This window comes from Camelina sativa, chromosome 15 (assembly GCF_030686135.1).
Source record: "Camelina sativa cultivar CO46 ecotype springtype chromosome 15, ASM3068613v1".
Lineage (NCBI taxonomy): Eukaryota > Viridiplantae > Streptophyta > Magnoliopsida > Brassicales > Brassicaceae > Camelina > Camelina sativa.
In genome coordinates, this window is record NC_141894.1 from 2034695 (window position 1) to 2062405 (window position 27711).

The 27711-nt window shown below is 37.2% G+C and overlaps 7 protein-coding genes across 15 annotated transcripts; 2 read left to right on the top strand and 5 right to left on the bottom strand.

The window, feature by feature from the left end:
* Window positions 1-1293: 1293 nt before the first annotated feature.
* Window positions 1294-5107, bottom strand: LOC104744672 (chaperone protein dnaJ C76, chloroplastic). 3 transcript variants are annotated; one of them, XM_087488182.1, is made up of 7 exons: window positions 2729-5107; window positions 2458-2538; window positions 2340-2377; window positions 2142-2221; window positions 1932-2012; window positions 1738-1846; window positions 1294-1650 (listed from the first exon to the last, which is right to left on the bottom strand). In XM_087488182.1, the coding sequence occupies exons 1-7, from the start codon at window positions 2927-2929 to the stop codon at window positions 1506-1508; spliced, it is 735 nt and encodes a 244-aa protein (XP_087344308.1). In that variant the 5' UTR covers window positions 2930-5107; the 3' UTR covers window positions 1294-1505. The 3 variants fall into 3 exon arrangements, with proteins under 3 accessions (XP_087344308.1, XP_087344309.1, XP_087344310.1); XM_087488183.1 differs by having other exon boundaries at window positions 1294-1655; XM_087488184.1 differs by having other exon boundaries at window positions 2704-2984.
* On the bottom strand, window positions 2993-5074 carry LOC147926205 (pentatricopeptide repeat-containing protein At3g05340). Its single transcript, XM_087488181.1, has one exon. It carries the CDS (start codon window positions 5072-5074, stop codon window positions 3092-3094), a length of 1983 nt encoding a protein of 660 aa, XP_087344307.1. The 3' UTR covers window positions 2993-3091.
* A 46-nt stretch (window positions 5108-5153) lies between the features above and the next one.
* On the bottom strand, window positions 5154-9089 carry LOC104744671 (aminopeptidase P2). Its single transcript, XM_010465757.3, has 13 exons — window positions 8745-9089; window positions 8310-8435; window positions 8087-8206; window positions 7694-7969; window positions 7402-7574; window positions 7074-7328; window positions 6695-6846; window positions 6423-6613; window positions 6232-6340; window positions 5991-6145; window positions 5818-5910; window positions 5611-5691; window positions 5154-5405 (listed from the first exon to the last, which is right to left on the bottom strand). The coding sequence occupies exons 1-13, from the start codon at window positions 9066-9068 to the stop codon at window positions 5331-5333; spliced, it is 2130 nt and encodes a 709-aa protein (XP_010464059.1). The 5' UTR covers window positions 9069-9089; the 3' UTR covers window positions 5154-5330.
* Window positions 8904-11798, bottom strand: LOC104744669 (receptor-like protein 30). 2 transcript variants are annotated; one of them, XM_010465756.3, is made up of 2 exons: window positions 9340-11797; window positions 8904-9099 (listed from the first exon to the last, which is right to left on the bottom strand). In XM_010465756.3, exon 1 carries the CDS (start codon window positions 11694-11696, stop codon window positions 9378-9380), a length of 2319 nt encoding a protein of 772 aa, XP_010464058.1. In that variant the 5' UTR covers window positions 11697-11797; the 3' UTR covers window positions 8904-9099; window positions 9340-9377. The 2 variants fall into 2 exon arrangements, with proteins under 2 accessions (XP_010464058.1, XP_087344305.1); XM_087488179.1 differs by lacking the exon at window positions 8904-9099 and having other exon boundaries at window positions 9220-10407; window positions 10516-11798.
* Window positions 11799-12650: 852 nt separating this feature from the next.
* Window positions 12651-19732, top strand: LOC104748024 (protein ALWAYS EARLY 2). Of its 3 annotated transcripts, none has more exons than XM_087488187.1 (19): window positions 12651-13351; window positions 13712-13826; window positions 13919-14017; window positions 14100-14165; window positions 14295-14372; window positions 14603-14777; window positions 15021-15280; window positions 15374-15725; window positions 15980-16051; window positions 16229-16503; window positions 16589-16645; window positions 16870-17196; window positions 17274-17452; window positions 17528-17804; window positions 17903-18088; window positions 18194-18346; window positions 18505-18582; window positions 18660-18941; window positions 19213-19732. In XM_087488187.1, the coding sequence occupies exons 2-19, from the start codon at window positions 13725-13727 to the stop codon at window positions 19375-19377; spliced, it is 3183 nt and encodes a 1060-aa protein (XP_087344313.1). In that variant the 5' UTR covers window positions 12651-13351; window positions 13712-13724; the 3' UTR covers window positions 19378-19732. The 3 variants fall into 3 exon arrangements, with proteins under 3 accessions (XP_087344313.1, XP_087344312.1, XP_087344311.1); XM_087488186.1 differs by having other exon boundaries at window positions 12651-12936; XM_087488185.1 differs by having other exon boundaries at window positions 12651-12866.
* A 5-nt stretch (window positions 19733-19737) lies between these two features.
* LOC104744673 (putative methyltransferase At1g29790) lies at window positions 19738-21983 on the bottom strand. Of its 2 annotated transcripts, XM_087488190.1 has the most exons (4): window positions 21889-21983; window positions 21688-21773; window positions 21415-21566; window positions 19738-21289 (listed from the first exon to the last, which is right to left on the bottom strand). In XM_087488190.1, exon 4 carries the CDS (start codon window positions 21243-21245, stop codon window positions 19854-19856), a length of 1392 nt encoding a protein of 463 aa, XP_087344316.1. In that variant the 5' UTR covers window positions 21246-21289; window positions 21415-21566; window positions 21688-21773; window positions 21889-21983; the 3' UTR covers window positions 19738-19853. The 2 variants fall into 2 exon arrangements, with proteins under 2 accessions (XP_087344316.1, XP_087344315.1); XM_087488189.1 differs by having other exon boundaries at window positions 21415-21773.
* A 1000-nt stretch (window positions 21984-22983) lies between these two features.
* On the top strand, window positions 22984-27670 carry LOC104744675 (sugar transporter ERD6-like 12). 3 transcript variants are annotated; one of them, XR_015582167.1, is made up of 18 exons: window positions 23009-23353; window positions 24138-24200; window positions 24377-24466; window positions 24587-24646; window positions 24755-24820; window positions 24918-24983; window positions 25079-25154; window positions 25251-25315; window positions 25388-25480; window positions 25674-25754; window positions 25856-25940; window positions 26041-26084; window positions 26198-26260; window positions 26556-26669; window positions 26880-26939; window positions 27057-27171; window positions 27318-27486; window positions 27629-27670. XR_015582167.1 is itself a non-coding variant. In XM_087488188.1 (17 exons), the coding sequence occupies exons 7-17, from the start codon at window positions 25082-25084 to the stop codon at window positions 27434-27436; spliced, it is 912 nt and encodes a 303-aa protein (XP_087344314.1). In that variant the 5' UTR covers window positions 22984-23353; window positions 24138-24200; window positions 24377-24466; window positions 24587-24646; window positions 24755-24820; window positions 24918-24983; window positions 25069-25081; the 3' UTR covers window positions 27437-27670. The 3 variants fall into 3 exon arrangements, 2 of the variants coding, with proteins under 2 accessions (XP_087344314.1, XP_010464066.1); XM_087488188.1 differs by having other exon boundaries at window positions 22984-23353; window positions 25069-25154; window positions 27318-27670; XM_010465764.3 differs by having other exon boundaries at window positions 22993-23353; window positions 27318-27670.
* Window positions 27671-27711: the final 41 nt, after the last annotated feature.

Here is a 27711-nt window from a genome sequence, read left to right on the forward strand (position 1 = left end):
TGTCATCGAATGATATTTTGGATATAGTATTCGACGATGATAATTTAAATTTAATATATTTATTGAAAAATGATTTAAATTATTCGTTTACATGATTATAAATTATGAATTGTGAGAAATACAATATCTCATTTTAGATTGGCTCACATCATCTTTGAATAGAACATAAGTTGTACAAAAAGTATTGTATCAAATATTCTAATTCTTAGATGTTTGTTCCCTTTCATTTCCAAATAATTTTTTGAATCTATATTAACAATTTAAAGTACATTTGGCAAAACAACCTTTAATTTTAAGAAATTATATAGTTATCCCTTGAAAATTTGAATAAATAACAAAAAAGTTGAAGTAAATTTTGTAAAAAAACTTAATATAAAACCGAGGTTATAGTTTAAAATAGAAATCTGACTATTTTCATAACATATTAAAACTTTTAGTTATATCCTTAACAACTAACAATAAATATAGTAATCAAAATATAATCCGAAATTAATCCTTAAATTCGATATACTAATATTTCCATAAAATTTTATACTAGCTTTTAATTCTATCATTAACAATAATTATGCTAATCAAAATCGAGATCCTTCTAATGCCATGAAAAATTACCGCTTTTAATTTATACGAATTCTAAAAATCATACAGCATACTATTAGCATATTTCTTAACTACTCTCTAAATTCTATTAAAATACAAGTCTTCATATTGTGGAGATATTTTTAAACTTTTCACCAAGATTATCTCTCTAGTTATTTACATAAAACCTCCTTCAAACACTATTAATATTTTTCATCACATTCAATTCGATAAACACAAGCAATAAAAATGTTAACTATAATATATTAATATTCATACATATAAAATTATTACATTATACTATTTATAGATGTAATATTGTTACATTTCGTAGAAGGATGAGGATGAGGAGATTGATGATGTGAACCTCACCCAAAAGAAAGTGGAGTAAATAAAAATATAAAATGATGGGTGTTAAAGATCAAAATTGAGAAGAATAAGTGATATGTTACTTTGTTTTTTTGGGAGTTCTAGTTTTTTTTTTTTTTTCTTTCTTTCATTGAATTTCGTTTCTCATGACTTTTTTTTTATTTTTTGGGTTTATGGTTATTTACTTATTTATTTGGTTTACAGTGTTAGGAATAAGGCAACGTTTTGTGCTAATTCTAAAATTGCCAGGCTCTAATTTCCTCTATTTAAGTTTAAAGATTACTCATTTAACCAACGGAACAATGTTATCAATCATTGAGCACTTTTTTCTTTTGTTCAAAACCAAAATCCTATTAATGTTCAGTTTAATAATTAAGTATATAAATTTCAGTTTAAGAGAGAATTTTGCACAAAGAAATCAGTCTCTGCACCTGCTTGAAGGCATATTAATAAAGAACAGTATAGCTGCGTTCACTGACGGACTGACCCATTATATATGTGCTAGGCCAACTAATATCACAGTCATGGAAACTTCTTCGGTGGACTTATAATGTTGAACTTCAGAACCAGTCTACATGTTTTCCTGAAGATTCAGGTTGTTTCTTTTTTGGCTTCTGGTACCGATTGTTCTCAAACTGAGCTTTGACGATAAGAGCATAGAGAAATTCTGATTCCGCGGAACAATCATAAGGTTTTCCCAAGACACTGGACTTAGGACGAGAAATGAGTATTCACAATCACAGAGAAAATATCTCAAGGAGGGTAGAGAGAAGCATATATATATATATATACCTGTCAAGTAACTCTTCTAAAATAATTCTCTGTGATGGTGTGACATAATGTATGCAATTTCTCGGGCACTGGTTAACTGCAGATTGTAAACGGTTATCTTCGCCATGCCCTGATCATATATACGCAGCATATATTATTAGAAGAAACGGAGCTATATAGAGGGTGAAATATGGAGGGAGTAATACCATCCGTACCTTGGGACATTGCTCGAGCTGTTCCAGTTGTATCACATGAGAAGACCTGAGGAGCTGTTTTAAAGCATGGGTACGAACATCCTGAAATTGGGGAGAAACAAGTATACATTCTTAACATAATTTTTAAAAATCTTCTCTCCAAACGATGTTCAAGAAGAATTGGAGCAACTAAAAGAGCTAAATACAAAAGAGAGGAAGCAAGTTTGGTACTTTTTCCAACACAGAGGACTTCATTCACAAACACGTCAAGTGCCTCACACTCTGGATGGTCAAAAGGGTCCAAGCATTCTCTAGTATGCAATACACAGAAGAAAAAAAAACATTACTTGGTTGTTTTGGGTCGAATTCCAAAATCATTCCTATGTTGTGTTCTTAATAGATTTTGCTAAAAGTGTATTATGAGTATACCCTTCAATTATCTCTGACCGGCTATAGTTTGTTAACATCTGCAAAAAAATTAATACTTTTGAGCTACTGTAAGTTATAGCCAAATCTGCTCACATGGTGTAGAACAAGTTAATGTGACCTCATATGCCTGGATTATGCGACGGATCATAATATCAGAGTTGCTTCTCTCTCTGTTTACATCAGGATGGTATTGTTTCACCTTTGCAAAGCACAAAATGGTCAACAAGACTGGTATACATGAAAAATCCAAAACTTGAGAAACTAGGAGGGGAATAACAAAGACAAGTTAAAAATGTGCCAAGAACAACTCAGAACCCATTTACAAATCGTATCAAAAGGAAATAGTTAGCGGAAAGAAAAGTACAGATCAGTGATTCTTGGATGCATACTTTGGCACGAAAAGCTGCCTTTAGCTCAGAAGATGAGCAGCTTGGCTCTACGCCAAGTATAGAGTACGGTGAAGAGCTAGAGAGTGGATCTTCTCTGCTCTTCTCTCTGCAACTGGGGATGAATCGCTGAGATTTTGAATTTCTGGAATTGGAAAAGAAAGAGATTCTAGGTACCGAAGCAAATACATGAAGACCTTCCATTGTATCTCTTAGACTCCTACCATGTCTCTTCCCTAAGTTTTCCCTTTATGGCGTTAACCGGTGACCAGACAAATGTCCATATATTAAGATAGAGAGACAAAACAGCGAAGACTCTGTTTCAGCTAGAGAGTCTTCTACCAAAATCAAACTTACGCCATGGCGTTAAGGAACTAAGACACTTATGCCGTTTCTGTCGCCTCCTGTATAACAGAGAATAAACCTCTTATCAGGCCTGTAACCTTCATCTACCATAACCGGAAACAATTCAGCCAGAACATCATATATAGCCTCTGCTTGTGGATGTAGTTGGTCCCCAACTACAAAGCTGTGTGTTTTATTCTCAATTTCAATCGAACTTATGCCCGTTTCTTTAGTCACTCCCATTGCTTTCATTCTCTTGATCGTCTTCGCCCTCTCCTTCCATTTCCCTCTGGATGAGTAAATGTTGGCCATCAAGATATGGGCCGCTGAGCTGTCAGGTGCAGTTTGAATTAACTGTTCAGCTGCATATTTCCCTACTTCTGTTTCACCATGGAAACTACAAGCTCCAAGCAATGCTTGCCAAATTTTATAATCAGGCTTGATAGGCAATGAGTCTATAAAGCTCTTTGCTTCTTTCAAAAGACCAGCACGACCAAACATGTCAATAATACAGGCATAATGCTCTGTCCTAGGCTCGATCCCATGGACATCTTGCATCACGTTTAAGAGTTCTCGGCCTTTATCGATCAACCCTACATGGCTACAAGCATGAAGTAGAGATAGAAAGGTAACATCTGTAGGCTTCACGTCTTGTGTAATCATTTCTTCGTATAGATTCAAGGCAGCTAATCCATTACCATGGCGAGCAAATGCTGCAATCATCGAGTTCCATGAAACATAGTTCCTCTTAGGCATTCGTCTAAAGACAGTTAGTGAATCAATCAGATCTCCACATTTTGGGTACATATTAATGAGTCCATTGTTGACAAAGGTGTTACCAGAGAATTTTCGTTTGATAACCAAAGAATGCAGTTGCTTGCCTAGACCCAAAGAGTTATCGACAAACGAAACACCAAGAACAGCTGAGACTACATTTGCATCAATCTCTACACCAGCTTGAAGCATTCTAATGAAGAACTGTATAGCTTCTTCCTCTGACCCATTTTGTGCTAAACCAACTAATATCACAGTCATGGAAACTTCATCAACTTCGTCAGTGGACTCAAAGATCTTCCACGCATCTTCAATGCTTCCACATTTAGAGTACATATCCATTAGCGCACTCTCAATGCATAATTCTGATTCAATCCCAAATTTCCACAAAAGGGCATGAATCTGTTGCCCTTCCACTATCCTCTGTGAGCCTGAACAAGCAGCCAGAGCACTCAAATAAGTTACTGAGTTTGGATGGACCAGTCCTCTACGCATCAAACTAAACAGTCTTAGACCATCTTCATGTAACTCATTCTCTATCAGACCCGAAACCACAGCTGTCCATGTGATGACATTTCTATGTGATGCCATCTCATCAAAAACCCGTCTCGCAGAAACCGAACACCCACATTTGAAATAAGATGTAATCAATTTGTTCCCCACAGATATGTCCTTGTCATAATAGCCACTTAAAACTGCTAAAGCGTGAATCATCTTGGTCACCAAACAAAACTCTGGCGTAACACAAACTGATAAAACAATCGTCAAGGTCGCTTGATCAAACCCACCAGACCCAAGCATTCGTTTAAGCAATACAAAACCAGACTCAGTCTCTCTGTTCCTCAGAAACCCATAAAACAGTATATTCTGCGAGATAACATCTCTCATGGGCATTTCGTCGAACAACTGGAGCGCATCAACTAACTTCCCACATTTTACGTACTGAGAAAGCAAAGAGTTCCAAACAACAAGAGCGTTTCGATGGATGTCAGCATCTACAGGCTCGAAAAATTCAGGATTCTTGATAATGGAAGCATGGAGACAAGGACCCAGATGAGGAAACCACCCTTCTCTGCCGCAGATGGATAAGAGAAGGCTCATATCGACATGATTGAGGAGAAAAGTGGAGACTTGGCTTTGCCGGATTAGGAGTTTCGAAGGGCACAAAATGGTAGACAAGCAAAGAGGAGGGTGAGAGGTCAGTTTCTGAATCACCCATCTCGAATTCATTCGCCGACCGTTAATTTCAGTTTTTGCGAGGTTGGGTTGAATTTAGCTTCTGGAAGAGATACTTATGCAATTCGAGAAATTTAGTAAAAGTTGGGACTTCTTTTTGTAAAATACAGGAAATAGGATATATCATACTTCTCTGTTTGTAATTTACACACACGAATACACGATCAATATAAAAGGAGCAGATTCTGGTTATAATCATTAAGGATCAAGTCTAAGTTTGCAGGTGGAAACAACACTTGGCGGGGTTTGATCATGGTTTGGCTAACGGTCTTGTGTTGTTCCAGAGCCACTGCTGAGTTGAAGAACCTTCCAATAATGGTGAAACCTGCCAAAGAAATATTACCCGGTTCAAAAAACTGCAGCTGTATGTAAAAGACTTTGATCTATTACGCTAATAAGACAATCAAAACCATGTTTCCTTTTTTATGTGTTGATATGCCTTGCTTTGAAGGCACATGCAGGCCTTGTGTCTTAGACTCATCTACTTGTCTTTTGGAGAAAGTAAGTCAAAAGTTGTTTTGTGGACTAACCTTTTCCCAGACTTCCTCGTGGTAACTATTAAGCCAGTCAATCTCAGTATCAGATAGCAAAGAAACATCAACCATTTTTGTCTGCAAGGTTTAGTGAGTGAGATCAAATGTAAGGACAAGGGAAAAGCTAGAAGAAAACCAGAAGGTTCCTCTGACCAGATGAATGCGAGTTAGATCAGACGAATGGGGATCAGTATCACTCCATACCTGAATGGGGAAGAATGTAAGCTTCTCAAATCCAAGGTATGTAACTCCACCAAAGCGGTTTGGTGTTTCAGCATCTCTCACATGAAGGAGATTCTGCAAAAGCAGACCATACAGTTGTTAACTAATCTTATATATCTTATAAAGACTGTCATGGACTGGTGACCAAGTCGCACCTCAATTCGGATCCCAAATGCATGATCTTCATAATATCCAGGTTCATTGCTTACTATCATGCCATTCTGGAGAGGGGTCATGTTTCCATACCGATAACTAATACTTTGAGGACCTTCATGCACATTGAGTGCAGCCCCTACGCCGTGTCCAGTCCCTGTTAGGCAGAAAAGATATCAGATCAGCATGAGTTCCTAACAAAAAGTTGTTCGTGAAGAAAGGTCAAAAGATCGAATAAAGTACCATGGCGGTAATCAAGTCCAATCTTCCACAGAGAAGAGCGTGCAAACCCATCTAATACAAAACCAGGAGTACCTTCTGGGAACACGGCTTGATCAAGAGCTATATGACCCTACAACCAAAAACCCAATCAGACAGCAACCCACACAGGTTTGTCTGTTCAAGATAGGTAAAAGATGAGCCAAATCCCCAACCTGCAAAACTCGAGTGAAACATTCTTTTTCTCGTGCAGAAGGTTCACTAAAATGTACTGTTCTGGTGATGTCTGTTGTTCCATCAACATATTGAGCGCCACTATCCAGCAAAAAAAGTTTTTTAGGGTCTACACGACTGCAGCTCTCTGGCTCGGGTTTATAGTGTATAATAGCACCATTTGCACCGGAACCTGCAAGAGTAATTTGAGGAAAGGAATGCATATCACTCACTGAGTGTATATTGACTAAGTGGAAGATGACAATAATCATACCACTTATTGTATCGAAGCTTGTATCCATAAAACCATCTTGCAGTGAACGAAATTCAAGGAGCCTGTCAGCCACATCTACCTCTGTTAGGTTTGCATTCTTATGCACTTCTTCTTCCAGCCAAGCCCAGAAATGAGCTAGAGCAGCAGCATCTCTGCATAAAATAAGTGGTGAGCCAAAGAAATTTCACATACAAAAGAAAAAGGAACCAAAATTTTCCAGAAATGAGCTAGAGCAGCAGCATATCTCCATATAAATTTGGTCAACCTAAGTTATTTAGCATTTGAAAGTACAAAAGAAACCAAAATCTTCAAGAGGAAACTTGAATACTTTAAAGGCGGATGGATTAGGGAAAGATGGTATTGCAGTGGGTTTCTCTACCTCAAGTGAGAGTTCTTCATTCCCTGTAGCTCGGCATCATTTTTAATGGCCTTTGCCCACGAAATAGGAGATTGCATGTAGATGCCAGAGGGATTAGCAATATATCCGCTGGAGCTATCAGTAAATTTAAGGTTAGCTCTTTCTTCGCTTTCAGAATTCCTCGTATATCTTTCACACGCAGATTTGTAGGTACTAATGATAGCTACGTTGAGCGATGATGGATCCATCAGAAGCTGAGCTCCACGTGCTGCCAGACTGAGAAAACTCAAAGTGAGGTAGATTCCTTTTTCTGAAGCTTATAAATGGACATGTACAATCAATTTCTTACCTATCTATTTCTTGAAGAATGGAATCATAAGGTCTGATTTCGATCCCTGCGTTTTTCAAATGATCTTTCACCTCCTCTGTTACCTTAGAATTATCTACAAAGAGATGGGCTTGGTCAACCTCTACAATCAGATATGCGTACATTACAGGTGAATGTGGAACATCGCTCCCTCTCTGCAATCAGCAAAAGCACAATACAACATCAATAAATTGGGACCTTAGTGAAGAATAAGCTGAGATTAGTGGCGCAGAACTAATAAATTCAAAGGTAAGGTGCTAATCTAGAGTATTACCAAATTAAGCACCCATGCAATCTCATCAAGCATGGATATCACAATGGCAGATGCGCCAGCATCCATAATTTGATTCCTCAGAGTCAACAATTTTGAGGCCACATCAACACCAGCATACTTCAAGTCATGTATCCTTATTTGCTTGCTTGGAGGCTTTGGCCTTGAGTCCTTCCATATCTCATCCACAAGATTTACATTGTACAAGTAAACCAACTCATGATTCTTTTTGGCTATGACCTCCTTCAATTCCTCAGCAGCATCGGCGGAAAAAAGAAACTGCTCCCTTCATGAATACCAAAGTATTGTAAATACAAATCATAAACTACAAATATTGAAGCTATCTAAGTATAAGTAACAGGAGACACAATTTAAAAGGTTTAAATAGTAGCTTACAGGGTCAATACCAACTCTTCCACCAGGAGCCAAAACATCAGCTATCCATTCACTTGCCGTGGGAACTCCTGGATTACCAGCACGCATGAGACTCCAACTTGAGTTTAATTGCTTCTCCGCCTTTGATACAATTAATTGCAGCGAACGTAGATAAGAAACCTCACATTTCCTTTCAAATGTATATACAAGATAAAAATCAAAAATTTCAAAAGGATGCCAAAACCTGAAGAAAATAGCGGCCATCTGTCCACAGAGCTGCCTTGTCCTTGGTGACAATAGCCGTACCAGCACTTCCAGTAAATCCTGATATATAAGCCCTCCTCGCATAGCACTCTGCGATGAACTCGCTCTAGTACAGCAGTTTAGGGATACATTTAGTCATTTAGAAGCAGAAATATATAGATTTTGTGACTTTCCCATAACCTCAAAAGAGCAACACATTACTAAAACCAAAATTACGAGCAAAGCTAATTTCATGAATTCCAAACACAATTTATCATTGAAAGATGCAAACTGGAAGACATTGCAAAAGCATCAAGGAACTGAGTTCAGAACTTCACATTCAATTTGTATTCACATCCCAATTTGTAATCACTCACAAGCTAACCCTAATTTATAACAATACATGAAAGACCAGGTTTAGAAGGGAAAAAAAAACCTGATGTGCATCTTGTGAAGGTATGATATAAGCATCGATTCCAACACCCGGATTAGAGAACAGCCGCCGGATCGAGGTAAGCTTCTCGTCAACGACTACTTTGGTTTGAGTCTTACGAATCTCTTTGGAAGACTTTGCGGTGAAGGAGGAAGAACTGCTGCTACTAGCATGACACCTCACGCCAAAAGGGGGTTTGTTATACGGTAATTTCCGGTTGATCAAAGGGAGCGAGTTGAAATTGCGGAGGAACGGAGTGTGAGAGTAACGTGAGGTGAACAAAACGAGACGAGTCAGAGACGGCGACGAAAGAGTTAGAGGAATCATCGCCGGCGATAAGCAGGAGAATCACACAACACTGTGAGAAGAAGATAGATGTATATTTAGGGAGAATTGTAAAACAGTCCCCATATTATTAAAAATCTTAAATAATGTGCATAACTAAAGATAATTGCATATCAACCCGCACACGTCACACTAGTCCAAAAATTATTGGAGATTTTTCATCTTCTGATTAGATTCCACGGGACGGAAGCAGTTTATTATTACAAATACCAAAAGGTAAAAATTTACAAACACAAAGTACAACAACACTCACAGATTTCACAACGAACATATTATGAGAGATGATGGTGTTCAACGAGCACTTTTGATGACTACTACTCTGCGCTTGTTTCGACGGAACCACTTGTGTTTGTGTGAAGCAAAGATATGTCCAATAACTAATCCACAGAACACACCAGGTCCGTAGGCTATAGCAGCTGCTATCCAGTTTATCACTTGTTCTTTTGGTTCCGACAGTTCCTCGGATTCTCGTGGTGTAGAATTCGGGGCATGAGCTTTGCCACAGATTTTCTCGAGACCGGAGAGCTTGAAGTTGTCCATGAATATAGAACAGTTCTGGCTTTGAAACTGTGTGCCTTGTGGGACTGGACCTTCGAGAAGGTTGTGGGAGAAGTTCATCGTCGAAAGAAAAGAGAGGCTACCAAGGTCTCGAGGAATGTGACCTGACAACTGATTACGAGACACGTCTAACGTCTCGAGGTTTGTCAAATTTGCCAATGCTTGAGGGATGCTTCCAGTGAATACGTTGCCTGACAAGTTGAGAAGACGCAGTTCAATCAACAAACCAATGGATTCAGGTATATTCCCATTAAATCTGTTTCCAGAGAAGTCAATGGCTCTAAACGAATATGGGATCTTTAAGAACTCTGTCTCTACTCCTTTATATATCATAGTCATCGAATTACTATGGCTGAACTCTGGCCCTTCCTCCCCCATGTACACTTCCCCCGTACCTAGATCAGAGCTCTCAGATGTCACCATCTCACGCCAATTGGAAAAATACAAAGGTGACAAAGTTCCACTGAAACCATTCTGTGATATATCGATGAATCTCAGATGTTGAAACCCATTAGATACGTGGTCATGATATAAAGACCCGTGGAACGCATTAGACCTGAGGATGAGGACACGTAACGATCGCAGAGAAGCCAACCATGATGGAAAAGTGTCATTGATTCTGTTGCCTCCCACATTCACAAGTTCAATAACAGAGCAATTCATCAGTGATTTTGGAAGTTTTCCTTCCAACAGGTTGAAGCTAACGTCAACTGAGAATAACATGCTAGCATTGACAAATACGTCTGGAAGGATCCCGCTGAAGCTGTTGTTACGTAGAACAAGCCCTTTAAGCCAATAAGTTGAATGTTTAAAACAAGGAGGGATTGAGCCGTTGAAAAGATTGTTGGACAAATCCAAGAACTTTAAGAACCTTTGGTTGCAGATCCATTGCGGAAATGGTCCTCCAAGTGAATTTGAACCAAGATCCAACTCAAACAGTCCTTCTCGGCCGGAAGATGATGATGGCTTTCCAAAACTGTTGAAAGAATTGTGGGAAAGTGTCGCTGTTATCAATCCACATATGAAACCTGGTACTTGGCCTTGTAACTTATTGTATGAAAGACTAAGATGCTGGAGGTTGACTAACTTTGATATAGAAGTTGGGATTGTCCCAACTAAGTTGTTGTTGCTGATATCTAGTGCTATGAGACTCTTAATCTTAGATACAGATTCAGGGATTGGACCATCGAATTTGTTATTAGCAAGGTATATATTCCAAAGACTAGACGATGAAGATATATTCCCAAACTTTATATGTCCACTGAACTGGTTTCCTTCCAAATCAACATACTGTAACGAAGGAATCGTGAACAAAGATGTAGGAAAAGTCCCGGAAAAAGAATTCTCACGCATGAGAAAATATTCCAAGTTGTGGAGTCTGCTCAAATCAGATGGAAGCGTGGATTTAACGTGATTAGAGGCAATGTTTAAGGAGGACAAGCTGGTTAGATTTGGTAGTACGAAAGGGAAATTTTCCAATGTGAATAGGTTGTTTGAGATGTCTAGAGTAGACAGCTTTGTGAAATTTGCAAATGAAGTAGGTATATCACCACTAAAGCTGTTATCAGAAATTAAAAGGTCTCTAAGTTGGTTTAGGTTACTGATTGAAGCAAGAACTTCACCTGTCAGTTGATTACTCGAAAGGTCAAGATGGGTGAGACGAGAAAGGTTTCCTAGTGAAGAAGTAATCTCTCCATAGAGACGGCAATCACTAAGAGTTAGGTTCTTAAGTTGTTGGAGTTTGAAAAGACCACTATTTGGTTTCAAAGGGTTGTTAAGAAGGACATGAACAAGGTCAAGTGAAATCACCTCGCCGGATCTAGCATCGCACGTGACACCACTCCAAAGACAGCAATCACTACTCTGGTTCCACGAACTTAACAATGGATCTGTAAACTCGTCGTGGTTGAACTCGTGTTTGAACTCGAGAAGAGCATCCCTTTGGTCAAGACGGCAATAGTGAAGAAGCCTAGGAGATGCTGCAAGAGTGTGTAGAACGAGGGAACACAACAAGAGAAAGAAAACAATACCAGAAGAGCTTGCAATCATCATTCTAGTAGTTTGTTTTGTAACTATGGTGCCTGGTTTCTTGGTCTGGTGTGTCTTTAGAGAGAAAGAAAACAATACTCAATTGTGAAAAGCTATATTTAGTAGACTTGTCCATCACCTACCTAATTCTCTCTCTGTAACCAATGATGTGTGCCACTTGCGTCAAACTTGTCCCCACTTATTAGACAAATATTGACTCGCCAGTCGCTAACAAAGTCTAAAAGTGTTTCTTACTTTATAGTATTAACTTTATCTGTTGCTAACTTTTCCAAAATACCTGAACTGATTCAACTCTCAATGCTTACGGAAGTTTCCACTCTTCTTGATTCTCCCAGTTTTATTTACCCTGCAAAGATCAAAATACTCGGAGTTATTAGAGTATGGTTTTATACTAAATCACAATTAAGAGTACTCACTTTTCTGAACTTGTTTCACCTGAACAAACTGATTCCTTGGCGAGTTCATCATAATCATCGTGACTATTCCGGTCCCGCTCGGATCTTCGCCGTCGACCGTTTTTTTTTTTTTTTTTGCGGCCATGGAACCGCCTCTCAACTTTGAGAGGGCTATTGCTAATATATGTTATGGCTTTTTATTTGGGCTTTGTAATAAGCCCAATATAGAATCAGATCGATTCGTCCGTTTTAAGTTAAAAAAAAAGGTCTATTTAAATCGTTGTCGTTTTAAGGGATCTGATGAGATCTTCAAGAGATTAAAAAAAAAGTATTATTGTATATATTTCAAATATGATCCTGTGCTGCCGATAACAGAATCACAACAAGTGAAACGAAAACAATCTAACGATGTAAAGATCAGTGTAATCCACGTGGACGTTCGAGATGACATTTGTACTGGATTCTGATACTAAAAAAAAGGAAAAAAAGTGACAAATAGGGAAAGGCTGATTGGCTGAAGACGTCCAAGGTGTATTCAAGTTTCGCGGCAACACAACACACTACAACACTCCCTCTTCAATTCTTTCTCATTATCTTTCTCTCTCCTCTTTTTTTTTTTTTTTTTTTTTTTTTTTTTTTGTTTTTGTAATTTCGTCTTCCTCAGTTTACTTCTCTCTCTTAAAACCCTTCTTTAAAATTTTTTTTTTTCTCTCATACAATCTCTCTCTCTCTTTTATTTGAAAGTAAAGTCTCGACTTCTCTCTCTCTCACCTCCGAGGTGAGCCACCCCCCCCCCCCCCCCTTTTGTTTTTGGTTATCTATTTTCACTCTTCAAAGTCACCTAATTGGTGAGTGGATCTGCTTCGATTAGGGTTTTTAATGGGTTTTCCTTTTTTTCTTTTCCGTTTCAAATTTTTCTTTTGTTTGGTTATCCAAATTTTCCCGGAAAAAAAAATTTTGGTTTCTCTAAACTTCTTCCGTGTTAGTAAGTGACTTGTGTCTTCAATCGAGTTGCTTTTGTTCTCAACTGGGGTTTTAATTGGTTTTTTGGAAGCTCACTCGATTGAAACTTTTTTTTTCTTTTTTTTTTTTTTCAAATTGTTTTTGCAGTTTCAGATTTGTGGGAGAGTCTGCGTTTTATTTTTGGGTGTAGGCGATGGGAGTTTCGATTTTCGATTCTGTGTCTTCTTCTAATCTCAAATTTAAAACACATTTTCCACTAAAATTTGGATTAAAGCTCCTGACTTTATGTTTCCTTTGTGTGTGAGTTTTCGTATTTCCTAAATTTTTTAAATACCCAAAGTTAATTCCGATTCTGATTTCGATTTCATCTCTTCTCCTCGATTACTGCAACTATTTATCTTCCCCAACACTGCTTTTTTGTCTTATCCAAGAATTAGTTGTACTCTCCTCTTGTTTTAAACTATTAAAGTTTTGATTTTTTTTTCCTCTTAGCTCACTGTTTGAGTTTTCCCCTGGTTGAATTAGCAATTCATAGTTTGTCCGAAAGCCAAATCTGCTTCTTTAATTTTGTGTCGTGTGTCTTCTTGTCCATTTCAGTTTAAAGTTTGTCTTTTTACAGTTCCATTACTGGATTCTAAAATATTTGAAATACTTGTGCAGATAAACCTGCAAGATGGCACCGGCGGTGAGGAAGTCGAGGAGTGTGAACAAGCGTTTCACCAATGAATCTTCTCCAGGGAAAGATGCTGGCAAGTCTAGAAAAAATAAGCAGCGTGTGAGTTAAATCGTGTCTTTATTTCTTGAAAGCTGAATGACATGTGTTACTCTGGTGGTGTATTATAACTGTGCTTTCTTTGCTTATCGTAGAAAAAGAAGTTGTCTGATAAGCTGGGACCTCAGTGGACAAGAAAAGAGCTTGAGCGTTTCTATGATGCTTACCGGAAGCACGGCCAGGAGTGGAAAAAGGTTAATAACTGTTCCACTCACATATAGTTTATGTGAGTTTCAATATGGCTTTAGAGTTCTTAAGACTATTTTTTTTGTACAGGTTGCTGCTGCAGTTCGGCGTAGCAGGTCCATTGACATGGTTGAAGCTCTATTTAATATGAATAGGGTATGATTGAGGACATGTTATGTTTCGCTTTTAATTAGAATCGATGTGGAAAGTTTCTTTTCCAAGCTTTATAATTTTTTGCTAAGCCTACGCAATGTTGCATTTCATAAGTTTCGTTTGTTCTTCCAGGCATATTTATCTCTCCCCGAGGGAACTGCCTCTGTAGCTGGCCTGATTGCGATGATGACAGATCATTACAGTGTCATGGTGAGAAATCTATTTTACACATAGGATATTACCTGCCTGTAGATGAAAAAAAATGAAATTTCGTGGTTGAAATTGTGGTTGGTTGGTGAATAACCTTTGATAGTTAACGTGAGTGAGTAACACGGGTGACATTAAGAACTTTGAGTTTTCTGTGGCCTGTCTGTTGGGTCAGTTTGTATGTTTGATAAAGTTATGTGGACAGGATTGTAACCCATTTGTATTTCTTATAGGAAGGGAGTGGTAGTGAAGGAGAAGGCCAGGATGCTTCAGAAGTACCAAGGAAAGAAAAAAAGCGCAAACGTGCTAAACCTCAGCTTAGCGATTCTCGGGAGGAAGTTGATGTACAACATTCAGTTGCTTCCACAGATGGATGCCTCACGTTTTTGAAGCAAGCTCGGGCTAATGGTAAAGTGCTACATTGTATTAACTCATCACTCTCGTAAAAAATTTTTCTGATCTGAAGAAGCTAAATCAAATGATAATTATATGATTTCCCCCCTCATTATATCATATAAGCGGGTGAGAAAGTTGGTTACTTGTTCTGCATTTGTTATTGACTTTGTATAGTAAAGGAATTATATCCATCTGTCTAGTACCTGTAAACCAATTCTTTCAAGAATGTGTAAATTTATTTCCTAGTTCATGTAGGAACTCAGCGACGTGCCACTGGGAAACGCACACCACGGGTTCCTGTACAAACTTCATATATGGGGGATGATAGAGAAGGCTCTACGCCACCAAATAAAAGAGCTAGGAAGCAATTCGATGCCAATGATGATGTCGCACATTTTTTAGCGTTAGCATTAACAGATGCATCGAGAAGGGGAGGGTCTTCAAAAGTTTCTGAATCACCAAATAGAAGAACACAACTTAGCGATAGCACGCCGATCAAGAGCTGGGGGAATATGGTATCTCTCGAGCTTTAAATTTTTTTCAAGCAGTTATCTTTTATGTTATTTTCTGTGTAAGCTCTCCTCACTGGAAAACATGCTTTTGACTAGTCGCGAACAAGAAAATCTCAATCAAAGCACTGTGACAACTCCATTTTCAAGGAGTGGGTGGGAAGTAGCCAAGAAAGGAAGCTTGAATCTGATAAAGATACTGCCTTGTTGATGGATATGGAAGGAGTTAGCGAAATGGAGGCTCCTCCGAAGGCGAAAAGATTCTACAAGAAAAAAGTGAAAGTCGAAGTCGAAGAAGCAGAAGGTAATGATTCTGATAACAATGGAGAATGCAGTGCCACAGAGGGGATCAGAATTAAATCACAGAGACGAAAGGCAGCTATTGAAGCTTCAAGAGGGAAACATTCACCGCGCAGCACAAAGAAAAAAGATAAAAAACTTACTTCTGGAGGTAACAGCCAATCATAAATTTAACTTGAAGCTTGATTATTATATCAAAGGTCCAATTTTATGTTCCAGTGTTAGCCCTTTCTATAAGGAAAGTGTAGAAATATTTATCATCTCTTATAGGCGTTAACATATTTTTTACAACCTCTACTCTTTATTCGGTTAGCTGTCTTTTATGCATTGTCCTTTTAACTAACTATTTTCATCTTCTGCTGAAAACATATGGGGATCTGAAACTTATTGCTATTTTTTGTGTAGATGAATTTGATGCTCTGAAAGCGTTGGCTGAATTGTCAGCTTCAATGGATCCAGCAACTTTGATGGAATCAGGTGCGTTTTTGTAGGTTTTCTTGTGACTTAAACCATGGCGCCTGAATGTACCTTAAACTTGGGGGTTTTCTAGATTTCCTCAATGTGTATGTAGACTGGGTTAATTCTGCAGCTTTCACTGTTCGGATTAGGGCCTTTACCTGTCTTAATTTGTTAAGTTTAACTATATTGGATTAGGTCCAGAATCATCTGCTCGGTTGAAGGAAGAAAGAACAGAATACGACATGGACGAGAAATCTAGCACACCAGAAGCTACATCCTCAAGCAGTCATGAGGAAAAAGCAAATGCAGAACCAGATGATAGTCTCCTTCATGCAATCTCTTCTGTTGAGAATACTAACAAGAGAAAGCCAAAACCTTCAAGGCAGGCATCCACTGACTGTGATGCTGTTCCCACAGAGAAGCTACAATCCCAAACTAGTGGCAGTTTAAGAAGAAAACGTAAACCAAAGGTTAGCAAAATAGTTCTTTAAATTTTCTGTGCACTTTCTTCTCGGCATGCTTTAGCTGTATATGTGAATTGGGTTCAATTTTCAGGTACTGGGGGATGAAGCTCCAGCAGATTTTAGTCAGAACAAATCCATAAACAAAAAGGTATTCTCTATATATGTTGAATTAGCTGAAGCACTTTTTGAGTCCTACATTACTCTTTGTACATTAAACTTTTAACCTTAGTTGAATTCTGTGATCTCTGGTTTCTATCCTTTAAAACAAGTACTAGAAAATGCATACTAAGTATTCAAGTTTGTGCTTCTGAAGAAAACGTTTACCTCAGTACCTTTAAAACAAATACTATAATTTGGTTTATTGTGTTGCAGGAATTGCATCAAGATGAGAATAATATGAAGTCTTTGGTTAGAACAAAACGTGCTGGTCAAAGTCCAGCTCAGTCAAAACAGTTATACACTGTTCAGGCGTTGGAGGAATCTGCTACAACAAGCGATAAGAACAGACCTGTGATGGATGTAATAGCATCAACTAAAGAAATTTCTGATTCGGGTCCAGCCAGTGTATCTCAGAAACATCCAAACAAGCGTAAGATAAGTCTGAAGAAAAGCTTACAAGAAAGGGCTAAATCTTCTGAAACCATACATAAAGCTTCACGTAGTTCCAGAACTCTTTCAGCACAGGAGTTTTTCTTAAAGGTGGAGCCTCTAACTTCACTTCTCTTACGCACATTCAATATCTGGTACATCTAAATATTTGTTTATTCCAATTTCAGGATAAGCTTTCTACTTCTCTGTCGTATCCCTTGGCACGTCGAAGGTGCATATTTGAATGGTTCTATAGTGCTATCGACCATCCCTGGTTTGCAAAGAAGGAGTTTGCCGATTACCTAGCTCACGTGGGACTTGGTCACATTCCAAGACTCACTCGTCTTGAATGGAGCGTCGTTAAAAGGTTTGTTCAAGGTTATTGGAATGCTGCCAGAGAATATTGGTAGATTATAAAAGGTTACTCTTTCTGTTTTTGCAGTTCTCTTGGTGGACCGCGAAGATTCTCTGAGAAATTTTTACAGGAAGAGAAGGAGAAACTTAAACAGTACCGCGAATCCGTGCGAAAGCATTATACAGCGCTTCGAACAGGTGCTAGGGTAGGGCTTCCTACAGATTTGGCTAGGCCATTATCAGTTGGGAACAGAGTCATTGCCATCCATCCCAAAACGCGAGAGATTCATGATGGGAAAATTCTCACTGTTGACCATAACAAATGCAACGTTCTGTTCGATGACTTGGGTGTTGAGTTGGTTATGGTAATTCAAATACAACCATTTCCATTCACACATTTCAACTATTATGATTTATAGAGAAAATAAGATCCCAGTCATTTGATCATCTCCTTTTATAACAGGACATTGATTGCATGCCTTCAAATCATCTAGAATACATGCCAGAGGGTCTAAGGAGGCAAATTGATAAGTGTTTATCTATGAAGAAAGAAGCAGAGAGCGGGAATTCAAACCTTGGCGTGTCTGTGATATTCCCTCCTTGTGGACCTGAAAACGTCAGCTTTCCCATGAATCCTCCTCTGAATCAGGTAGGGAAAGATTGATGTTTGACTAGTTCTGCTGGACCCTTTGAACCTTCTTAGATCTTCCTGTACATGTTCATGTTTTATGCCTTACCCAGAAATTCTCTACAGGGTGATGTGGTTGCTCCCATTCAGCATGGTAAAGTATCAACCAACACTAGTAGTCCACAGCAGACTAATCATTCATATATCACAGCTTATAGCAAAGCAAGAGAAGCTGAGATTCAACGAGCACTTGCACTGCAGCATGCGTTAGATGAAAAGGTACTGGATTAGTGATGTTCTATTTTCCATAATGGTAGATATTATTGTTAATATGTTATCAAAATCGAATTGGATCATAGTAAATAGATCTTTGAGTGCCCAAGGAATTTAGGCCTTCTGATTAACTTGAATAAATTTATACCTGTGCTGTGTGACAGGAAATGGAGCCAGAGATGCTAGAAATTGTTAAGGGTTCAAAGACAAGAGCGCAAGCAATGGTGGATGCAGCTATAAAGGTATAGATTCAGCCGCTTTACTATATTCTCCAACATACATATGTTTTGCTAAGTTATGGTCACTCTACGGTCTCTAGGCTGCATCATCTGGTAAGGAAGGAGAAGATGTGAAGAAAATGATCCAAGAAGCCTTAGACTTGATTGACAAACATCAGCCATTGCGCGGCTTTAAGTTCAAACATAACGAGCACGTAAATGGCAGCATAGACCCAAATCAAAATCACAACCCATCTCCCTCAGGCGCCTCAGACCCTATGGCTAACAACGATTTTAACTCACAAGATGGTTCAGAGAAAAACGAGGCTCAAATCCCTTCAGAGCTAATCACCTCCTGTGTTGCCACTTGGCTCATGATTCAGGTAATGAGGAAATTGCTTATAGAAGGATTGCATTCCTAGTGAGATAATCTGGAGGCCTTTATGAATCTATAATACTAAGTCTAGAGTTGTTTTGGTACTAAACCAAGGCTTTAATAATCTCTATATTTTTCTGAACATTGAAATTACTTAGATCTGCGTGTGCCAAATACCACTTAACCTAGGCAGAACTGGATCCATCATTTATCCTATATCTGATAGAGACTGCAGCTTCGTAATAATACATTGAGCTTTGCTTTCTCGTGACTCGCAGATGTGCACGGAGAGACAGTATCCTCCAGCTGATGTGGCACAGCTTATAGACGCAGCATTCACAAGCTTGCAGCCACGATGCCCCCAGAACCTACCGATCTACAGAGAAATCCAAACGTGCATGGGACGGATCAAGACTCAGATCCTCGCCCTTGTACCAACTTGAAAAGCCAACTCATTTGGGTTGAGTTTTTATTTGTTTTGATGCTTCTTTAGGTAAGTGTCTATTCTCCTTAAAATAGAGTAGATGATGGCATCTTCACCTGAGAAAGTGGTATTAGAAGTTCACGGGTTCAAGATAACAGCTTGACCAGAGGTATTTTAGTTGCTGAACAAGCGTGTGGCTTATTCAGGGGCTTTTGTTAGTGAACCACTGGTTCTGTAACTTAAACTGATGTTTATGCTTACATTATCATTCTCCATCAATGTCGTGTAGAAACCGCTAAAATGCCCATTTTTCCTACTTTTTTGGCTTTGGCCACTTTCAATGTATATAAGAAAAGTAGTCTCAGTTTAAGTTATCGAGTAAAGTGAAACAGAGCTGACAGTCTACTGTATTCAATTAAAACAAGGATTACACAATCAGATGAGTAAGAATGTCAATTACAAACGTTGAAAGCTTAAACTTTATATTGTTTTTCCTTAGATGGCACGAGGAGGTTTCTCGAGTAATGCAGAGAGATAAACCTCATCCTTTGATTTAGGTGAAATAGCCCACTTGTGTTTCTTGTACCTAAACTGCAGGAACATGTACATATAATCATCAAGATCCTTCTTTTTACAAAAGAATCTATCAATCCACAGCAACCCACCCGGTCTCAGCACTCGATCCCAGTCATATAACACGAAATCCATCAGAAGAAGGTCGATCCAACCATCCATTAATCCAGCAGTGTGAATCATGTCCATTGTATTGTCGAAGAACGGTAGCCTCTGGTTCATGGAGATGTACAATGGGATCAAACCTCTCAAAGCAATCATCTCACTGAAAGGAGCTCCCAAGTTCAAAGCAGTTGTGACAAAAGTCACGTTCTTCTCTCTCATTCTTGCTGCAAATGTCCCTGTCCCAACACCATAATCCAATCCAATCCTAATCTCACCTGCCTTCGCTCTCAGAACATCATCAATCATGAAGTCAACTAACAAAGTACTGTTCTTGACCCATTTCTCACTCTCTTTCTCCATTTCAAAACATCCACTGCATTTCGTGTAACCCCTTTTAGGGTTCTTGCTTGATAAACACGCGAAGTTCCTGCATTGGTAGTTTCCCCATCTTACGTTTTTATCATCAGGTAGCTTCCATAATGACTCATTGATCGGATAAGGTTTCTGGTAAGTCATTGATGCTCTTGTTAAGCATCGTCTTCTAGGTAACGGATCACACCCGCTAAGTATCAACTTCTGTGCTAAGTTCCAGTCATCATCACAATACGCTCCAATATCATAATCCATATACTTCTCTAGCTCCCTCTTCATCAACACACAAGCATGACCAATAGTGTTGAAAACTCTCTCTGTTCCAAACATGTTTATCTTCCCAACCCTATTATCCTTTGGTGTAATGTACTTCCTTATCTCCTCAATGAGAAACTTATTGATCAAAGGCTCTTCCTTCTCCGTTGTGTTCCTGATTCCTTCGGGTTTAGGTAACCGGATTTGCCTTAATCCGATATGAGCATAATAAAATGGCTTCATCACTTCATCTTCAAGAAACTTCTTGATCTCTTGCTTGCTTCCGTCTTTGCTCTTCTCCATCTCTTTCACAGTCTTCTCTAGCTTCTCGTACAAGTTGTCCATCTTTTCTAGTACTTCATCAACACGATCGTGCAGCGCCTTTAGATCAAACCCTTCGTTGCTGACTTCTTTGATTGTGTAAATATTGCGGCAAATGTCTTCGTTGTGCAAGAAGTAACCAGCGGAATGGAATCTATAGAGACATGAGAAGCTCACAGTGATCACTATTAACCCTAAGATCACTTGTAACCCTGCCATTAGTCTTCCTAATCGCCATCTAGGCAAACATGATCTCCCCATTTCTTCTTCTTAACCAAAAGAGTTAATGTCTCTCAGTGATTTATCTGACAAAACAGAGTAAAGTGTAAATCGATTCGCTAGCTCTAATCACATTTTCTAGAGAGAACTAAACAGAGCAAAACTGTCCCAACGTGATGATAGGTGAAGGGAAAAAAACATTAAGTATTACCAGGTACGAAGATATATGCAGCCTTGATATATTGATGGAAACCTCGGAAGATATGTTCCTCTCTGGTTTCTCCAGCAAAAGTTGAAGAGATTCATGAGTTTTGTTTCTCAACCTCAAAGCTGAAACGCTATTTGAATCTAGAGATCCGAGAGCTGCGGAGAAAAAGTGTGTGTGTTTTGTGTCTGCTTGAAGAATTAAGGAGCTGGAGATACTTAAAGCTTAAGCCTAAAGCTGACTTATTGTGACTAAGTTATTAGGACAAAACCCACTTACACTGAGTGTCTCCCTATCTTATACCTTTAACACACCAACCAACGTGCCTAATTCCTTAATATTCGGTATTCTCTCATTCTCTGCGTCTTTCAATATATATAAAATTCAAAAGTCAACCATAAGTGATAATAACACCAACATGCATACTTTACATATATGGCAAAAAAGTATTCATGTGTCATGTGTGTATATCATTCATACCTTAAAAAAAATGAAAATGTATAAAAGACCAAAACCCTCGAAAAGTTGGTTATTAAGATATACTAATTGATTTGCTACATAGTGTGTGACTGTGTGTAAACATATAAACAAACTAACAATATATATAAGACAATAATCGTATTGCGTACTCGGCAGGCTATCTCGTCCCGTCAATTCTTTTGTGGGTTTCAAATAAAAGAGATCTTAACAGCATCATGACGATGATTGATGTGAAAGTTTGTTGGAAGTTTGAATACGTCTCTCTCTTCATATCCAATCTTACCTACTTTACGTTGACAAATTACACCAACTCTTTAATTTTGTAATTTTTTTGTGGGCTTCTTGTTCCAATCAACATCCAACGTCGTTTTTATGGGACCCAAATTTTTGTAGTAATGTGGAAATTGGAATTAACTAGAAGAACTGGGAAAAACTCTAAACTCCAAAATATTATCAAACCTAGCTATCGACATTATAAAATGAACCCCGCCGTAGCGTCAATTCACGACAACAAGAGAGACAGTAGCATGTGATGTCCATCCACTACTAAAGATGACGGGTGTGATTTGGTTGGTTTTTTAAAGCCTAATAATGATAAGGGTACGTAAAGTGGAGTAAAGTAGGGAAAGAGAAATATACAAAAATCAGAGTAAACTTCTACAGCGTAAATCAAAAAACAAATTCTGATTGGATTGATATGACGAGAGAGTTATAACGAGAATAAAATTTGTTTACTCAACGTTCTTGTACACGCTTACATTGCTATGTGGTCATTCATACCAGACGTGTCCGTTGTTCTCTCCTTTTACTAGTAGTTTCTTTCTTTACGAAAATGATTAACCCATTATTATTATATCACTTCAACGTTTTTCTCAAGTTGGATGTGTTCTCGTCTGTCGTGTACTCCCATAAATTCGTATAAAAGCAAATCCGGTAACTTGACCCCCCGAGGACGACCCCTTGGGCTAAAAATCCAACTTTATGGTTGGAGGAACACATTTATTCAAAATTAAATAGTTAGATGAATAGTACTATTGAATAGTGATGACCAAAGCAGACCGGAACCTTAAACCAGAAAATAACCCGAAATATAACAAACACGGTACGTTGGTTAATATACAAACAGTGGTCATGAACCGAGACAGAAATAAATGACAGATTGATCTACGACGTCGACACAAAAATATCATGATATTTCTTTCCATTTCTGTGGTTAAAAAACAACAATACTACTATACTGTGGTAGTCTATAAATAACATTCTGGCTCACGGAAATGTAAAATCTCTTTCTTTATTCTTTTTCTTAATTATTAGGGTTTGAATGGAGAAAATGGAGGGAGAAGAGGATGCTACGGAGAAAGGATTGTTACTGGTAAACGACGAAGAGATCAATGCAAACACAACTCCACTTCTTTTCTTCTCCACCTTCATCATTGTCTCCGCCTCCTTCACCTATGGCGCTGCCGTACGTACCCATCTCTCTCTTTCTCTCTTCCTAATAGAACCAAAGTCAGATGTAGATGTATAGGACAAATAAGCTAATTAAGCTAGAGATTCATGACACTTATAATTTCTTAACTTTTTTAGGACTATTTATTTCTTTAGGAGAATTGTTATACTTTAAAGGTCATTAAATTTAAATTTGTTTTTTTTTTGTTAAAAAGTTGTTGTCTAGAAAATATTTGTATACAAATAACACAATTAATAAAGAAAAGAGAAAAAAAAAAAACATCTTTGTTGTTTAAGTGTTTAACCAATACTGCTAGGTCGTAAGTATTTATTATTTATTAAGGGAAGCGGAAATAACATTCCGATACATGACGATATGCAATCTCTCTCTATGGAGATGTAGCTAACAAATTAAGCAAAAAAGATTCATGCCACTAAATTTTTTAAGTTTTTAGGACTAATTTTTTTTTTGTCAACAGAAAAATGTTATAATTTTAGAGTCATGAATTTTTGATTTTTTTTTTTTGGGTTAAAATGTTGTTTTTAAAGAAAGCCATTATTTTTGGAATAATAATTGGAGTTTAAATCTAACCGATAAGTTCTGTGTGGACCTCGAAAATGTTGGATTGGACCACTACGTACATATCTTTTATTTTGGAGTTTCTAACCACACATACAGTACAATAATTGAGATATTTTCAAGGAATGGTGTGGTAAACTGAGAGTATGTATGTAACTAGATCATTTCAATCATTTTTTTGATATATACAACTTTTTCAATCAATTTATATGGTACACAGATGGGTTATACTGCAGATACAATGCACTCCATTATGACAGACTTGGATCTTTCTCTCTCACAAGTAAGTCCACATGTTTCAATATTACATTTCTTTACTTTCAAAACAAAAATTTGTGGATTTTTTCAAGTAAATATTCCAATTTTACAAGAGGAACTATTTGGTTAAAATTGACTACTATACGCCTTCATATCATGATTTGAGATAACTATGGTTATTTTAACGTAAATTTATTACAGTTTTCGCTGTTTGGTTCGCTCTCGACGTTTGGAGGAATGTTCGGTTCAATATTCAGCGCCAAAGCTGCAGCTGCCTTCGGCTATAAAATGGTGAAGTATTCATGCATTATTCTTATTCTATTTTGTCATATATGCCTCTAACTATTAATTATATCGTAAAATTCTAAACCGTCACACAATTTTTTTTTGTTCTCTCACAATTTTGCTTAGACGTTGTGGCTCGCTGATTTATTCTGCATAACTGGTTGGCTTGCAATTGCACTAGCCAAGGTTTCCCTCATACCCATCTAATATTCTTACTTACTAATTTTTGTGCAACTTCAAATAGACTAGTATAGCTACAAAACAAATTTTTCTTTCAAAATTATTTTGACACAGGATATTATTTGGCTTGACATGGGACGGATTTTGGTGGGAATTGGAGTTGGTCTCGTTAGCTACGTGGTAAACACAAAGATTCCTTACAATTTTAGTCCCAAACCGTAATTATATTTACTTCCAACTAATGTTTTTTTTTTATTTTAACTGAAATTGATCGTAGATTCCTGTATATGTTGCCGAAATAACACCCAAACACGTTCGAGGGGCTTTTACATTTAGCAATCAGGTGACTTACCAATCTAAACTCGAATTTCAGATATAATTATTTAATCATTTATACATTAGTTTGACTTATATAACACTAAAATTAGTACTTCGCAGCTGATGCAAAACTTTGGAATTGCAATCGTATATTACTTTGGGAATTTCGTACCATGGAGAACTTTAGCCTTAATCGGTGTGGTTCATTCCCATCTATACTATCCCTATTTTTTCAAGTTTCAATTCTCCTCATTTTTATTTGTTTTCTAACTAAAATCCGTTTAATTTCCAGGTAGTATTCCATGTTGGATACAAGTTATTGGTTTGTTCTTCATACCTGAGTCTCCGAGATGGCTGGTTAGTCATATAAATATATATATAACATGATTATTGTAAAGAGATAATGATATATGAGCATCATATTTATAGGCGAAAAACGGCCGTGACAAAGAAGTTGAAGTAGTTCTTCAAAAGTTACGAGGACCAAACTATGATATTGTGCCCGAAGCTTGTGAAATCAAGGTACCCATATAATTCATTCTCATATTTTTTCCAAAACATTAAATATATAATTCCCGTATTTAGATGTTCATTCAAATTAGTCACCAAAAGAAAAGAAAAAAAATGAACTAGTTACCTAAGAAACTAAAAAAAAAAAGTTTTTATCTTTTATCTTCAAATTCTCACTCAGCTCGTATTTGTGTAAAATTTGTAGATTTCAGTTGAAGCTTCGAAACAAAGGTCGAATATCAGCATTCGTACCCTTTTCAAAAAGAAATATGCTCATCAACTTACAGTAAGATATATCAACAAGGGTTTTATATTTCCATTCATGAAATAACTACTCAATAACCAATTATTCGATTTTTTTTGTGGACTCGGTTTTATTGTGTTTAGATAGGCATAGGTTTGATGGTTATGCAACAGTTCTGTGGATCGGCTGGACTAGGTGGTTACGGAACCACTATATTTAATCATGCCGGTAATCACATTTATTTTCTATCTTCATTAAGATGTACTAATAAATTGTTTTTAATTCATTTAGAATATAATAAACTAATTAACACTTTTTTATCTTTTAGGGTTTCCTGCTCGGATCGGGATGATGGTGTTGTCCTTTATCGTCGTACGTAAAAATTATTAGGATTTTCTAATTTTAAATGCATTTTGACCCCCAAATACAGTATATATTATCGTCCTAGCAATGATTGCGTCATTGACTGCAATGATCATGCATAGGTACCAAAATCTTTTATGGGTCTACTCCTCGTGGATCGATGGGGAAGACGTCCACTTCTTATGGTTAGAATTATATACCACATTTTCTACTATTCTATCTTTGTTTTCTTAATTAATTGATCATGCATTAGTCGTTAATTGGATACTTAGAGGCAATTAGTGAAAAAGAAACTCATGCTGAAATGAAACAAGGATAAAAAGTTCATATGGCGCCGTTGTGGTGCATTCCAAACACTCTTAATTAAGATAAATTAAAGTGATCCTATAGTATAGTGACTGTAGTCAAGTAAACGGCTAACAAAAAGTGTTTTTTAGAGGTTAGTTGATCTAACGTAAATTTAATACATCGAGTTTGCAGGCTTCAGCATCTGGGTTATGTTTGAGCTGTATCACATTAGCAGTAGCGTTTGGAGTTAAAGATAACCCGGAGCTTGGAAAAATTACTCCAATTCTCTGTTTCATTGGAATATTGGTAAGTTTTTCACTTTATAGTTTGATTTTCAGTCTAATATATAAACTTGTAAATTTTATCAAACTGTATCTCATGAGTTATAATTAAACCAAACTAGCTAGGCAACTCTATTTGATCAAGTGTGAAAACCAAACGCAGAAAGAATCATATATACATATTGATTACATTTCAAAAACTGTGACAAGCTATAACGATTTATAATTCAAACAGTCATTTACGATGATGTTTGCAATTGGGATGGGAGCGTTGCCGTGGATTATAATGTCTGAGGTACGTGTACACATGAGCAAACATATTCTTTTTTACTCTCTTTTTTGGATAATGATAATGTTATTCAAATGATCATCATTTTGCTAATATGATTTATGTTAATTATATTCTTGGTAGATATTTCCAATGGATATAAAGGTATTAGCTGGGAGTTTAGTGACCATTACCAATTGGTTCACTGGTTGGATCGCCAACTATTGTTTCAATTTTATGTTCTTTTGGAGCCAAACAGGTGAGTAACATAAAACATACTATACACATATAATCCTTGTTCGATTTCAAAATGATTTTGGAATAGATCAAAAAATAAAAAAAAAAATAAAGAAGAAGAAGAAAGAAGATGTTAATTGATCGTGTGTTTATAAAAATAAATTGCAGGGACATTTATAATATCCGCTGCAGTATGTGGAGGAACAGTTGTATTCACATGGTGGTTGGTGCCGGAGACTCGAGGATTGACGTTAGAAGAAATCCAACAGTCGTTTGGCAATGTTTAGGGTTCATGATGAACCGTTCATCATCAGAGATATATTTAATGCATTAAAAGGTTGATATATATATAATATTCTACATCCTTTGCTAATTTTAGTAGTATAAAGTTTCCATTGTGTAATTTAATTCATAAGATTTATTTTTGTAAAATAATGTATACTTATTTTTATTTTTTTTTGGTTTGTAACAAAATTCAGATTCCAATTCAGATGATGATATGCACAAGTATAATGATGGTACATGTGACTGTAAATTAGTGTGGATGGTAAGAAATTGGAAA

Coding starts and splice junctions, on each gene's coding strand:
- LOC104744672 (XM_087488182.1), bottom strand. CDS start 2,929: ATGGAAGGTCTTCATGTATTTGCTTCGGTACCTAGAATCTCTTTCTTT. Junction 2,222..2,339: donor CGGTCAGAGATAATTGAAGG/GTATACTCATAA, acceptor ATTGCATACTAG/AGAATGCTTGGACCCTTTTG. Junction 1,847..1,931: donor AGCTCGAGCAATGTCCCAAG/GTACGGATGGTA, acceptor ATATATGATCAG/GGCATGGCGAAGATAACCGT.
- LOC147926205 (XM_087488181.1), bottom strand. CDS start 5,074: ATGAATTCGAGATGGGTGATTCAGAAACTGACCTCTCACCCTCCTCTT.
- LOC104744669 (XM_010465756.3), bottom strand. CDS start 11,696: ATGATGATTGCAAGCTCTTCTGGTATTGTTTTCTTTCTCTTGTTGTGT.
- LOC104748024 (XM_087488187.1), top strand. CDS start 13,725: ATGGCACCGGCGGTGAGGAAGTCGAGGAGTGTGAACAAGCGTTTCACC. Junction 14,018..14,099: donor ACGGCCAGGAGTGGAAAAAG/GTTAATAACTGT, acceptor TTTTTTGTACAG/GTTGCTGCTGCAGTTCGGCG. Junction 14,166..14,294: donor CTCTATTTAATATGAATAGG/GTATGATTGAGG, acceptor TTGTTCTTCCAG/GCATATTTATCTCTCCCCGA.
- LOC104744673 (XM_087488190.1), bottom strand. CDS start 21,245: ATGGGGAGATCATGTTTGCCTAGATGGCGATTAGGAAGACTAATGGCA.
- LOC104744671 (XM_010465757.3), bottom strand. CDS start 9,068: ATGATTCCTCTAACTCTTTCGTCGCCGTCTCTGACTCGTCTCGTTTTG. Junction 7,970..8,086: donor GAAGAGTTGGTATTGACCCT/GTAAGCTACTAT, acceptor TGAAGGGAGCAG/TTTCTTTTTTCCGCCGATGC. Junction 5,692..5,817: donor TTACATTCTTCCCCATTCAG/GTATGGAGTGAT, acceptor TAAACCTTGCAG/ACAAAAATGGTTGATGTTTC.
- LOC104744675 (XM_010465764.3), top strand. CDS start 23,210: ATGGAGAAAATGGAGGGAGAAGAGGATGCTACGGAGAAAGGATTGTTA. Junction 23,354..24,137: donor CCTTCACCTATGGCGCTGCC/GTACGTACCCAT, acceptor TATGGTACACAG/ATGGGTTATACTGCAGATAC. Junction 24,647..24,754: donor TTGCAATTGCACTAGCCAAG/GTTTCCCTCATA, acceptor ATTTTGACACAG/GATATTATTTGGCTTGACAT.